Genomic DNA, 15,474 nt, shown 5'->3' on the forward strand with positions numbered 1-15,474 from the left:
TCTTCAGACACTATTTTATTATAGTCTGTTTCCATATCTTAGTTTGTCACATTTTGGCTAAACCCAAGAAAGCGATCTAATTTTATCTCTCTTTTCTGTAATGTGTTTCTTTTAGCTTTATCCTAAAATGTACTATTCTTTCTAAAGAATTATTAATTCAGAAATAGGCACCTAAAGCAGCATTTAGATGGCTAAGTTTGCTACTTATTATCTATAACCCTGAACAAATCACTTACTTATTTGGAGTCTTGGCTTTCAAATTTATTTGAAAAATGGACATAAAAATACCCAAACCATAAGAATGTTGAGATTATGAAAGAAGAAAATGGAAGTAGAATACCTAACATGTAGCTCAGCACATCCCACACAGACTCAGTTAATATCAGTTCTAGTTTTTTGTGGTTTCCCCAAAAGTAAAATCAGAAATAAGGACTTTGACACAGGTAGTTTATTTGGGAGGTAATTCCAAGAAGCTTAAAAAGGCACAAAGGAAGTCATTCAGGGAAGGTATTAAGGCTAAAGGGCATGTTAATGGGTCACTGTGGTTGGCCAGCTGTGGCTCTGTGCCTCTGGAAACCATGGCACTGTGTGGAGCCTGCCTGTGAAGGGACACAGTAAACCTGCCCACAGTAACTGAAGACAAACAGCTAGATTGAGGGGAAGCAGGGTCTGATATCTGCAGTATCTTCTATAGTTTTACTTTTCCATTATCAATCAAAGAATTTACTAAATGATCACTGTGTATACTCTATCAGAAGACAAAATCTGCCTAAGTTTATGTCAGAGTTCATAAGAAGCGCATGGAAAAAGGAGAATAAAATTTGTAGAAGATTTCCAGAAGAAGTGGGGCTTGAGAAAGACTGAAAAATGGTTCGGATGTGGACATGTAGCTGGGAGCAGAAAAAGACTGAGGAAATCGTAGAATAGTGAGAGCTTCTGTTTACCTACAGTGTGCCGGGCCTGTGCCATGTGTGTTACACTAACCGTCTCACTGGCCTTACATTATGAGCCTCACAACAACCCTAGAGGTGGGCATTATTTTTACCTAAATTTTACAGGTAATTGTGACTCAGTTTATGTCTCAAGATCCCACAGCTTTTAACTGATGTAACCAGGATGTAAACTTAAATGACTTGTTCTCTAAGGCCCAGAGTTTCAGCCACAAGACTACAGTGGCTACGATGCTGCCTGCTAAAGGACAGTTTAGGTATGAACTTGTTAACACTGGTAAGCAACAAGAATGTCAGCCAAGTGCTGGATACATAATGTAGGAAAGGAGATGACACAGGCAATTTTGGAAATTTTGTCCTTTTGGGAGGCGAGCTTTATACTTATGAAGGAGAGGACAGTGTTTCAGGAGGGACAAAGGAGGAGACAAAGGAGGAGAGGAGATAGAAACGTCAAGGGAAAAATTCTCCTTGACTTTCCAGTTTTGAATTATGACAGGTGGTCCTATTTACTGAGCTGCTGCTACCCCCTCTCCACACAGCCTCTGGCATGGAAGCTGTGCTGCAGATGGTGTGTGTTTGATCTGGTACATCAAGAGTTTGAGCTTAGAGCTGCAAAAGAGATGAGGAAAAAGAGATACACCAGCAGCAATCATTTTGCCCCTGTTCATGAAGTAAGGGGCTTCTCACGATTTACTTCCTTTCTTGGAATTTCTCTGTTCATGGAACATTTAGAATGGTGCTATCCAATATGGTAACTACTAGCTCCATGTCTATGGAGCAAAATATATGCCATATTTTAAAAGATAGTATGAACAACAACAAAAAGAATATCTAGATATTTTGATATTGGTTTCATCTGAAGTGATATTTAGGTAAAACATATTATTACATTATTAATAAAATCAATTTTACCTATTTCTTTTATCTTCTTCCTTCCTTTTTTTTTTTCTAATCCTTTTTTGTGGTACTCAGGTGATTGAATGAAGAGCCTTGCACATGCTAGGCCAGCACTCTACCACAAGCTACAACCCCAGCCCTATATATATATATATATATATATATTTTTTTTTTTTTTTTTTTTTTTTTTTTTTTTGAGACAGGGTCTACGTTGCCAAGACTGGTCTTAAAATTGAAACCTTCCTGCCTCAGCCTCCTAAATAGCTGGGATTAGGCATGTGTCCCCAGGTTTGACTCACCTGTTTGTTTTTACACCCTTAAATGTGGTCAGTAAAAGATTTAACATTGCACATATTATTCAGTGTTTCTCCTGAATAGATCTGTTCTAGAACATTTCCCCACAAATGTCAAGAGCTTCTTATATGAGGTGCCATAATATCACTTGTGTGTGTGGCTGTCATTTTAAAGACCATCATGCCCAACACATCATTTTCATAGCATATTTTACAATGCCCCTTTTACAATCTTAAAATAATCGGCACTGATAATATAACATGCACATTTTTTAAAAATTCAATACACTGCCCTTATTGTAATATTAATGAGAAGCAATCAATTCATAATTAAACAGGATGTACTCAGTAGACAAAAGCTCAAGTGTGACCAAACTAGAAGACAGTGAAGTGGTCAGGTGTTTACACCTACAGGTAGAATCACTGTAAATATAACAGCTACTGTTGCAGGAGGGTGTAGACATAGTGTAAAGGAAAATCAAATATTACAAGTGGTGCTGTCAATGACACAATTTTCCTAAATGTAGTAAATTCTAACAAAAAAAAGTAGAATCTTCTTTCAAATTCCCTTGGTATCTATTAAGATCATCCAAAATCTTTTGTAATTTAAAAACAGAAGTTCTATGTTGAAATATTTAAAACAGGTTTTTTACCTACATCAATGGGACATAGGAAAGTCAGGCAGGAATTAGAGTCAGTTTTGCTTTACAGAACTGTTCCAAATATTGCAAGACATCTATCTCCCCTGGTTGTACCCCAACATCCTGAAAAGCAAAGCATCAACTTCAATTTTCTAACACTCCCTGGGCAGTGGTACTACTTCGGTTGAGAGTCACTAGTTAGATGTTTATTCCCTCTTTAAAATGTTGACAAAAACAGATTCTACCTTGTCATTTTTTTCTCCTAGATGTTTTGGGGGATGTTATCATGGAGTTCTCTCTTACCACCAATCTCATTTACTTTGATTCAGCTGATAACCATGTGTAGTAACTTGTAAATATGCTTATATATTATTTAACATTTCTCCTAAAAAAGATGATACTTAATTCCTCACCTTTTGAATGTGAACCAGACTTGGCCAGTTCTTTCTAGTAAACAGAATATGGCAGAAGTGACATTGCATGACTTCTAAGAGTAGGTAGTAAAAGACACTCCAGATTCCTCTTTGCTCTCTCCCTCTCCCTCTTCCTCTGTCTCAGAGCACCAGCTCTAGGGGAAGCCACCTGACATGTCATCAGGATACCCACAGAGGCAGTGCTACAGAAAAGGCCACGTGATTATCAGTCATCAGTTGGAACTGAAGCCTCCTTGCCAACATCCACCCTAAAGGCAGACCCTCCATCTTAGCCACGCCTTCAGTCAGCTGCAGCTGGGCTGGCATCTTGACTGCGACTTCATGACAAACCACCCTACTAAGCTGTCCAGAATTCCTGATCACACACAACGTGAGATGGGAAATGGTTGTTAGTATAGAGTGCCAAGTTTGAGGGTAATTTACTACATAGCAATAGATAAATCATCAAATCATCATCATATTACATTTTAAAATGTTTTCCATTCTTGAAGGAAGTAGTTATACCATCTTTCACTTTACCAAATTAAATATTCATAAGTTAGAACACAAATCCTTTTCCATTTGATTTTTTTTTTTTTTTTTTTTTTTTTTTTTTTTTTTTTGCTAATTTAAACTTACGGCTACACCTTCTAAGATTTCAGTATTTTCTGGTCCTTCACTACATGAAAATTTCAACTTGATTTAAAATATTCCTTAGGACCCAACAAATGCTATAGTCTCTAATATCTATTTGCCTTCATTCTTAAAAGAAAGTTAACATGAAAAGCATTATCTTAAAATACCAGTCTAGAATACTATCAAACTCCTATTCTTTTATGCTGGATTGTTATTCAGATTCTTATTCATTTAGTCATTTATTCTTAGGGACTTACTAGTGATAGGAACATATAGACTCAATATATGGAGATAAACATCTCATATTTTGTATACTACTACTTCTTAAACCATTCTTCCTAAGGGAAACATAAATCATTCTGATTGGCCAGCAGAGAGGATAGTTTTACAAATAATTCCTGACAGTTGACAGCAACACTGCACCAAGAGAACCCAAACCAGCATCTGAGGGACAAGACTGAAGATGTGCAGTTGTTCATGATCTTTACTTGTACTTCCATTTATTCCCCCTAAACTGTGCCCTTTACTTATTTCTCTAAACTGTTACTGGAACTTCCTGTTTTAAGTTCAACTCAGTGTGAAATTACAGGAGACAGTGAGGGAAAGGAGGGAAAGTATTCAGAGGGTCAGGGGTTCTGGTCTGCTCCCTTTCTGTCCCCTTCAACTTAAGGAATCCCCTTTCCTCCTCTTCATTAAATAAAAGGCTGTACAGATTAGTGGTCAAGAGCACAGGCTTTAAAATGAAACTGCCTGAGTTAGTATGGTGAATAAAACCAATCCACAAAGTCGCACAGCAGTTAATGCAAATCCGAGCCTTTAGAAGTACCTTTAAAAGACTACTTTAGGGATGAGGAGATAGCTCAGTTGGTAGAGTGCTTGTCTTGCAAGCACAAGGTCCTGGGTTCAATCCCCAGCACCGAGAGAAAAAAAAAAAAAAAGACTACTTTAAGTGAAAAAATGATGCAGACAAGTGTGAACATGCATGAGTGTGTGTGTGTGTGTGAGAGAGAGAGACAGGAAGAAAATAAGAGAGGAGAGATTATTTGTAAAGTGTAAATTATCATTGGGATAATTCCCACAGACAACCAAAGATTGGTAAGAGATGGGTGAGAACTTTATTCAGGCAAATTGTGCTTTCACTGGTGTGAAGGAAATGTATGCCACTGAAGTACCAGGAGCGAATATTATTACCTAACATTATCTCCCATTTTCAAACATTTGCAAAGCATGTTCCCGTTGTGCTCTAGGGTTAAGTCAAGAAGTTGCAGCCATTAAAAAGCCCTCTGTCAAGGAGAAAATGTGATTAGACCAACCGCTTGCACTGACACTTAAAAATTAACTGCAAATCTGTTTGGGGAAGCAAAGGCATTCCCTAAACACTTGCTGGTTGGGAATGTTGGCTTTCAAATCATTATTTTGTATCCCTTAAAGGTACATTTTAACTGTTTTAATATGTGAGGAACAGTCCTGCCAAATTGTGCTTATGGCTTTTTAACACAAGCAATTTACAAATGCAATGAAGCAGATAATAGGACACATGATACCGAATTTGAAAATCTGTGTTGATGACTCTGCTGCTATAGAAACATTTTTGGAAGAGCCCTGTATGCAGTTGCCTTGATGAGAAAAACGTTGTTTATCATTTCACAGGTGGGCTCTTCCACCCAATGGTGAGTTTTGGGTCATGTCCTTGAACACAAATCAGTTCCTCTTATGCTAACAATGTTCCACTTAAAATCATATAGAATGCATGCATTCAGCAAAATACAACAAAAGGTAAAGATCTCACTCGATACTAAAATATCTGTTCAAGTCATATTAAAAACTGTTGATTTTTTAAAACAAAGACTTTCAAAACAAAATTGTAAGTATGCAATTTAATTTGTAAATGTTTATTAATAAAGAATGCAAAAGGACATTGAATTTTGATTCTAGTTATATATGTAGAATATATTTTTCATTAAGAAAGTTAAATAAAGCAATTTTTAAATAATGGAACTAAAATTTTAAAAATTTCTCACTTTTTGATTGAATTTTCTAAAAAAAGTTTTAAACTTCACTAATACAATGTTTCTAACCTGTGATCCAATGAATAAGTTCATTTTAGTTCTAAAGTAGATAAAAACCACAAGACTTCCTGTTACATAAGTACTTTCCATCACCAATTTCCCTTTACAATGATTATTCAGTTGCACTGCCAAACACCTAAACTGGAAGAGCAGGAAACTGGTGATGTAGGAACAGAACAAGTGTTGAGGAGGTACCAGAGAAACCTTGCACACTGAAGTTGAGCAGTAAATTGATCCAGCCATCATGCAGAACAATGTGGAGTCTCCTCAAGAAACTACATTTAGAACTGCCAGCAATTCTACTTCTTGGTATACATTTGAAGGAATGAAATCAGTATCTTGAGATATTTGTACTCCCACATTCTTTGCACTTAAAAATATCCAAGATGAGGGCTGGGGATATAGCTCAGTTGGTAGAGTGCTTGCCTTGCAAGCATAAGGCCCTGGGTTCAATCCCCAGTACAGAAAAAAAAAAAAAAAAAAAAAAAAATTCCAAGATATGGAAGCAACTTAATTGTTAGCAGAGGAATGGATGAAAAAAACTATGATATGTATACATTACTCAGTCTTAAAAAAGAAGGAAATGCTATCATTTGTGACAATAGGGATGAGCTTAGGAGACATTATATTAAGTGAAATAGGCCAGACACAAAAAGAAAAATATAAAAGGATCTCACTTACATACAAAGTCTAAATATATACATATTAATTTAAATAAATAAATAAATAAAAGAAAGTCAGACTCATAGGGGCAGAAGGTAGAAAGGTGGTTCCTGGGGGTAATGGGGTGGGGAAAATTGGAATATATTGGTCAAAGGGTCTAAACTTTCAGGTACTAGACGAATGAATTCTAAAGAGCCAATGATTAACATGGTAAAAACAATTAATAATGTACTATATACTTAAAATGTACTAAAAGAGTAAATCTTAAGTATTCTTAACACACACACACACACACACATATACAAGGAACTATGTTGGGATTGATATGCTAATTAGGTTATTATGGTAATAATTACACAAGATATACTTTTATCAAATGCCATGCTGTACATTCTAAATACATACCATAGCTTATTTGTCAAACATTTCTCAACAAAGCTAGAAATGTCAAACTGAAGAAAATAAAATTTTAAATCATACTTATTAGTAAGAGAAATGGTTCACGGCCTTCTCTACAGCAAGAATAAAAAAGTCCTCACATTGTCTTCGTTCTTGAAGAGGTCACCTGAGTGACCTCTCCCAGTTAACAACATGTGGTTTCTCCCTTCCTCATGTCCCTTGGAATGGGGAAAGACCAATTTGCTTTAATAGAGGCAAGGGAAAAGATATCAACCCTTTGTCCTTAAGATTATGGTTTAGAGACAGTGATTCTGATCTAGGTTTGTTGACCATAAAGAATAAAATTCCTCCCTGAAGGAACCTGCCATGGAGGGAGAGACTGGGCTGGCATCCCTGGCTCAAGAGCAAGCCTAAGGAGAAGGTTCTGATAAAGCAAGACACCATCGATGATGCAACTATTCTGAAAATGACCGTGCTTTAGGAGGGCAATGGATAAGGTTAATTGAAGACTTACAAGTCATTTTTGGATCCTACTGTAGAAAGCCACTGGAGCAGGGGAAAGATTCAGATGAGCAGTGGCTCAACTGAAATGTCAAGAGCTGCAGCACACAATATGGTCTCTGTCCAAGCTAGAAACTGGAAATAAGACAATTCCCTCCTTGGTGTTTTGTAACAGTTCAGGTCATAGAAGAGAATGCTCTGTTGGATTTCCTTAAGCAGTGCATGGAAAAATAGACAAGACTGCAGGGCTGCTTCATGACAATGAGCATGCACTTAAGTGCCAGAAATGAAAAGGTCAAATGTGGCCACATGCCGGGCATGGTGGCACATGCCTGTAATGCCAGTGGCTTGGGAGGCTGAGACAGGGGGATCAAAAGTTCAAAGCCAACCTCAGCTAAGCAACTCAGTGAGACTCTGTCTCTAAATAAAATACAAAAAGGTGCTGGGGATGTGGCTCAGTGGTTGATGCCCTTAAGATTAATTCCCAGTATCCAAAAAGTAAAAAATAAATGTGACCATACTTTATTGTTAAGTACTTTGTTCATTCTGTACTACATTCTCCGAAGAATTTAGACTGAATTATATAGATCGCTTTCCTTCTGTACTTGGTTCTTTCAGACCTATTGTCTCCGACTGAGTCATAATGGCATTCTTTGAATCCTTTGTACTGATCTATAAACTACCTGCACATCAAGGCTGTTTACTGGTCTGCTTTGACTTGGTTCATTTCTCTATGAGGGAAGTAATCAAAAGCCTGACCAGATTTAAGGGGAGAGCAACATGAATCATACTTCTAGAGGAAAGCAATGGCAAAGAATTTATGGCATTGTATTAATACATATTCTGTTCTTTGGCTGAATTTTTTTTTCTTTTACATTTTTTCCAAACGAAATACCCTCTCCCAAGATCCACAGAAGCCTCCTCCAATTACAGCATCAGGCTCAGATTGAAGGTCTGGATCTTATCACTTGATTCAGTCCTTATGTTGATGAAGCTCTTCTGGGGTTGGAACCTCTTATAAGGATCACTTTTAGCTAGATTGCTGAATAAATGAGGTACACTTCTTTTTGCCCACATTGCCACTGGAAAGAATGTTGCCCAACATTTTATCACCACAAAGCAAAGTGCTCTTTCCTTCTGTCTCCACTCACATTTCTTCATTTTCCTCAAATTTTCACCAACAACCTCCTCAAAATCCTATGGGCTTATGAAGATCTCCAGTCTCTAAATCAATGCCTAAGCCAGCACCCAATTCCAGGCACCAAGTTTTGTTCTGCTTACCTATTGTCGCTCCTGCAAACGAATGGGCTTACTATGCTTAAATCTTGCTCAGAGTTTTGGAAATCAGGAACTTTGGGAAACATTTAGCTCTCCCTTAGCATCTCCCATGCAGTCAGATGTTAAATGGGACTTCAATCATCTTTCCAACTGGGCTAATTACCCCAGGGAGCCCAGCTGAATCTGTTGCCCAGGACCCCTACATGTGGCTTCTCCATCGGCTTGTGCTTGTCACAGCATGATGACAGAGGACTTATCTGCATTAACATTCTTCTTAACTTCCTATTTTCTCAACTAATAAGGATAATTACTCCTGGGAAATAGTACAAAACAAAACCAAACAAACTTTTGGCTCCAACTTCAAGCAGTCCCTAAGTAAATATAATGATGAACTAACCTGCTCAACTGGAAATCCATTTAGAAAGAAAATGAAATAAAAATTAATTGAATGTTAAAATTGTGCTATTATTGTACATAACATTGTACATACATAATGTTAGCACAAGGATAGCAAAAAATAATTTGCATAATAAATATTCCTCTTTTTTTCCCCCAGCTAGTACAGTAATTGAATAGCAACCATCAGTGAAGTAGGACAAAAGAGGACTAGCATCATAAATGTTAGCTTGATCTTTCAAGGAGATTTGATTACCTTCTACCCAGACTCCACTCCATCCACTGAGCAGAGATTCCACTTTTCATCGGTTGAATGCTAAGTGCTTTTCCTATATTCAAGTATTACCCTAGCTAACTGTATTCCAAAGTACAAAGAATGGTTTCTTCTCAGCAGATTTTGTGAGAAGCATAGCTCTTTCGTGGTAACATTTCTTATGAAAAAAGATCTTGAGTAAAACATAAGTATATGAACGTTCTGATCTAATAAAAATGGCAAAAGATACCAAAATACTTGTGTCAGTGATGCTGGCTCAGTATCATCTTTCCTTAAATGAAGATATATATTTTTTGATGTTAAAAATCCTCAACACTTCTAGTAACATTTGCTAATTATTTTCCTTCACACTTCTTTTAGTCCAACATTGGACCTAACTGAAGAGAGAGGCTCATTTTTGGAATTATGCCAATACAGCTGCTTGTGGCACACCATGAGGAGCATCCCTTATGTAGTACACTAGGAGGGATGAGCAATGCATATATACTTAGTGACTTTGTTGAGTCATTTGTTTCAAGTAAAGGTATCAGGATTAATTTGGGGGATCATTAAGTCATTATAGTATTAAACATAGATTTTCCTTGAGGGACATTTATCCTCTAATATCTATATGTGAATTAAGACATTTACAAATTTGATCTAGGGATCTTTAACAAAAGTTATCTTTTTTTGTGTTGCTCCAGAGTAAAAGATGGCATACTCTCCTCTGTTATGTGGTTTTTCCAGTTCTAGATAAGGACAAAAGCATTCCTCTGTGAATTACATCCAGCTGGCTTTGAGATATGGAGGAGATATTTATCTGATTATGGAATAAGGCCTCCTAATGGAAAGATTCTGGTCACAGGATGAGGTCTCTCTGAAGTTCCTGTGTGCATTCAAGCTTAATAACCAAAATTATGGGTTTTAATAGAAAGAATATAGTAAATTACATTTAAAAGAAATTTATTAAAATTCAGAATATATTGCTTGCACAATGGTAGCAAACAAATTACTACCCACTACTGTAACACAGCATTATTAGGGTAGCTGGGTATTATTTCATTTGTTCCTCACAAATTTGCTTTGAAAGGCAAACAGTGTTTTTATACTTTCCCAGTGAGAAAACTTAGGTTAGATAACCAGCCTAAATCCACCAAATAATATGGGAAAACTCTAGGTCTGCCTGATGCCAAATCTTCCTTCTTTATTCAACTCTGACAAAAAAATAAAATCCAGCAAAGCCATAGACAAGAAAGAAGAGCTAAAATTCTACCTGCTATACAAAGAAATTCATTTTATTGTAATATGTAACTTACAGATTATACATTGTTCTATGCTTACATTAAAATTTAGAAGTTAAAATACTTAAGAAAGAACAAAGGAATGTTCTGAATGCCATACAGAACTATATTCTACTCCCTTATCCTATTTTCCTGTCTTAATATTTTGAATTTTCCAATTCTATGTAGCTTTTCCATGATAATATGGAAATTATCTTTTATAAGTTATTTTTAATTGCTGTTCTCAAAGTGCTTCTCTTATTAGAAGAAAAACCTGAAGATTAGGGAAAAGAATTTTGAGTTGTTCTTGAGGTAGGGCACAATTTTCTGCTAATATATTTTATCCACATTAATTTCATGCCATTACTTATTTGTACTACAAGTTAATATCTGACTTTCACAGCCCTCATTCTAACAATAGTCTATCACATTTTCCTAAGGTGGCATCTAAATGATCAGACATGTCTCAGAGGAAAAATGTGTATATATTACACTTACAAACAATTGTGAAGACTTTTTACAGAATATATCCACACTAATAAATTTGATAGCTTTAAAAAAGTCCATATAAAAAATCTCTATATTTATCTTCTTTATTTTCACTTTCTAAAAAAATCTTTAACAGTAAATAACAAGACATCTCCTTCTGGAGAATAAAAAGAACAGGCCTCATTCAATGTTTTTTTTTTTTTTTTTTTTTTTTTTTTGCAGTGCTGGGTATTGAACCCAGGGCCTTGTGCTTGCAAGGCAAGCACTCTACCGACTGAGCTATCTCCCCAGAGATATATGGTAAAATGCTTAATAATTGTTCCTTCTTTATAATTTTCTCATAAAAGATAGATTCACATATTAATTAAAGTGATCTAGGCCCTGGTTTTTATTAGTAAACAGCAACACTAATGTAATTATTTGCTTAATATAATTTCAAAAGTAAAAATCATTGAAAAGAGGACTTAAGTATTTTTCTTCCTTCTTTACAACTTGAAATGACTTTGATTTGCATCTGACTAGACTGCTTTGTTTATTTTGTACTGTGTCTGCTACTCAGTGAGTCCTGATTAGGTACATTTCTTTCAGAAAACAAAACAGAAGAAAACAAAAAAGGCTTTTGGAAGAAAATAACTGAAGTTTCAAATGTGAAATTGACTTAGTTTTTCCATTAGCAAATGTTAAACATCATCTAAACCTGTATCTACTCACCCACAAGTCCTATAATAATGTAGCCCGTTATAAACAGCAGGAAGATCATGCAGCACAGAACATCTGTAAAATTCCTAAAGACAAAAATGGAATAAAGAATTAAAAGAAGTACCAAATGACTTGTTTACTGCCCCAAAATATAGAGGAAAGGTATAATAATAGTGTCATTTTACATGCAAAAATTCTGACAAACAAGGTGTATTTTTGCAAAGATGTCAGTAACAATGGAGGGATCATGGTTCCGCAGTTGAAGAAACTCCCTCAGAATTCTTGGTATTCCTTCTCTTTTGGTTCTTTATTTGTAAAATATTTTTAGAGTTCAAAGTACACCACCATCAAGTAGCTCTTTTTCTTAAATTTGAAATGTAATTAGGCTACTAGATTATATAGGTTTCCTCTTTGTCTCTCCAATACATCATATAGAATTATTAGCCATTTTCTATTCTTACACTCTTTATTTTCTTTCTACACACACATTTTAACGGTACTATTGTTAAAGAAAGAATTACTATTTATAGGGAATAGTGTTATAACTATTCTAACAACAATGTATATAAAGCATTAAAAATGTTTCCAAACTTTAACTTTTCCAGATCTTCTGTAAGCTAGATATTGTCAACTTAGGTTCAGAGCAAATTCAGCTCAGAGAGACTAAGTGATTTGCTAAAGATCCCAAGTCATGCCAGCATCCAGCAGATACTCAGGGTTTTCAAATGAAGTATTTCCTGTCCCAATATTGTACCTAATTTAGAATTGTTTTGGAATGTCAAAGCTATGAAAGTGACAACATTGTCATTCTTTATTTGAAACTTAATGACAAATCTGTTAGTAAAGAAGAAGATGGTCCCTTTTGACAGTATTAAAAGTTGCACTTGAAAATTTTCATAGCAAAATGTTCTAGCTCTTGAGGGCATATGGATACTCTGATCTTTCAGCACAGGCAGGTGAAGTTCACACTATTTTTAAGTGGTAGCAATAGTACAGTAGTATTAATGAATTATAATTGTACAGTAATAGACATGGTACCAGTTACACTGATAAAGTCCTGTTACAACTTTTTGCTTTCATATATATAACTTTGTGAGTTTCCTAAGAATGATTTTGGTTAGCAGAGGTAGTAAGGTGAGTTAACATACTTAAGAAGTATGAGAGGTAGTTATAGAGGCAAGCAAATATATAGGTCCCCAGTGTCTAAACTTTTCAATCTACTAGTTAGGTCAATCTGATTAAAATTTTCTGTTAAGATTCAAAGTAACTATGTATGAAAATAATTGCACCCATTCCTATAATTCTTTATAGGAAATGGATCTTTCATAAAGTTAACTGTGTCCAATCTAGAAACAAATTATCATTTGTTTAAATTCAATTTAAACCCAGAAATTTTAAATTTCATTTGTATTTCAGAATTTTGAGAATAATAAAAAGAGAAGAAAACAGGCACTCTACTTTTTCTTTTTTTAACAACCACTGAAAGCAAAACCCTTCTTGGGTGTGAGGAGAGATCTGTTTCACGTGCATTCTGACACATCCTACTCAAGATCAGGGTCTCATCCTGCAAGCACAATTGTTAAGTAGCCAGCACCTAATAGGAAATGTAGGCAAGGGTACAAAGAAGGAACACTGAAGTGCTTTCATTAGAAATCTTGAAGTTGTCAAAGTCCTGTTGTGTGATCATAATTATCAGGAAGAGGAGACAGGGTTGTGATCTGCAGCAGAGCCAGGTCCACTCACCACCTGGCATTATGTATCAATAGTGTTTATATCTATATATTTATATTACACATAATATACACTTTAATGTATATTTAAATGGCTTAATGTTACTTTTTATTGTAATGTGATATATTTATAATATTATGTAGTAAGCACAGGGTCAGAAAAGTGACCTATGCAGAAAAATGCTAGAAAAATGAATGAAAGGAGCTTACCAATATTAAAGTACAGGTCATCATGCAAAGGAAGGAGTTCAAATGGGAATTTTACAATGAGTAAAACCCACACTCCTTCACCACTGGCACTGCAGAACAGGCATCCCTTTAGATTTTGACTCCAGATGGGGTTATACACTATGATTTCTCTTTCTTTTCTGTGCTGGGAGCCCAATAGAGCATTAGGCACGAGGCCATGCCCACACAACCGTTTCCCCTGTAGGTTCTCCCTTCATGGGACAGAATTTTTAGATCTTTCTCACCATAAGTCTGTGTGTGGCAGCAGGGCTGGCTCTAGTCCATAGGCAGTGAGGACAACACCTTCAAGTTAGTTGTGGTTTTCTGGCAAACTACTTTAAAGAAGTAGCAAACTATACTTGGCCCATGGCCGTACTGCTTAATTTTATCTTATTTAAACACAGGAGAAGGTTAAATAAACTGAACATTATGAATACAAAATTTAAGAGTCACAAAGAGTGGGAACATTAATATTTCTCAATTTTCTCTGGTATTGATTTGGTTTCTTTTTTTGTTTTAGAAATTCTTTTTTTTAAAAAAATTGGTGCTTTTTGGCTGAATGTTTTCTCATCTCTGGAGGATGATACAAAGCAGGGGGGAATGGGTAAGGGAAGACTAGAGGAAGGATGGATTGTGTAGAGGGAAATGAGGAGTGGGGAGAGGGCAGGTGGAAGGAAAGATAATGGAATGAGACAAACATGTACAGGTATGATTACACAAACAGTGTAACTCTACTTTGTGTACAACCAGAGAAATAAAAAGCCGTACCCATTTGTGTACAATGAATCAAATAATAATAATAATTGGTGTTTTTTGTGTGTGTGCATGTATGTTAGGTAATTACAATTATCTGGGTGTTTGTTTTTTTTTTTTTTTTTTTTTTTTTTTTTTTTGCATTTATTTACCAGTTTCTCTTTCTTCAGATATATTCTCTTGAGAAGAAAAGTGGTGTTTAGAAAGTTACCTGAAAATTGTTTTTGGACAAAATATAAATATAGCTTGAACACCACTTTGTGAGTAAAGAAATATAACAGAAGCTCAACAGAACTTCTAGAAGTTGCAGCATCTTTTTTTTTAACTTCAAGATACCTCTATGCTCCCAAATGTTCTGTAGGAAATGAGTTTTTTTTTTTTAACCAAGAATTTAATTTGAATAATTCTAAAAACCCTCAGCACAGGTACTGACATAACTGTATGATAGAAGCTATGGGTAAAAGTCATTCTGAATCATATTCTGGCTAAAGGACTGTCATAGCTGTATGTTTTCCTCTGGTGGGTTCATTTTTACTTTCACAGCAAGCACTAAGAACCATTGTACTAAGCTAAAAATGGGTTGCATCCCACTGGGTCGTAGAAAGAAGAAAGAAAGAATAGTTATAGAGAAATATTTCTAGCTTTCTTCCTCACTCTTCCTCCAAGTCAAAATCCCATATTTATAAAGCAAGTGGCTCACACTCACATTTATCAGAGAGCCACCAGAACTTTATCCAGATTGAGCTGCCCTGGGATGAAAGTATTTTCAAAAGTTAAGTTACAGAAGCACTATTACTACTTTGCATCTATTTTCTAAATTCAGTAAGAATAGGATCCGAGTTATATATGTATTTGCAGATTTTCTTTTGCTTCCCATCCCTAACCCACAAATATAGTACAACTCCA

The 15,474-nt window shown here is 35.6% G+C and overlaps 1 protein-coding gene across 2 annotated transcripts in view; it reads right to left on the minus strand.

The window, feature by feature from the left end:
• SLC44A5 (solute carrier family 44 member 5) overlaps positions 1 to 15,474 on the minus strand; it is a 330,443-nt gene that overhangs the window by 58,513 nt on the left and 256,456 nt on the right. For both annotated transcript variants that reach the window (XM_079128981.1, XM_079128980.1), the window contains exon 3: positions 11,870 to 11,943. In XM_079128981.1, the coding sequence (XP_078985107.1) occupies positions 11,870 to 11,943 (74 nt within the window). The remainder of the gene's footprint in view (positions 1 to 11,869; positions 11,944 to 15,474) is intronic.

The sequence above is a fragment of the Sciurus vulgaris genome, assembly GCF_902686455.1.
Source record: "Sciurus vulgaris genome assembly, chromosome: 1".
NCBI classification, from domain to species: Eukaryota; Metazoa; Chordata; class Mammalia; order Rodentia; family Sciuridae; genus Sciurus; species Sciurus vulgaris.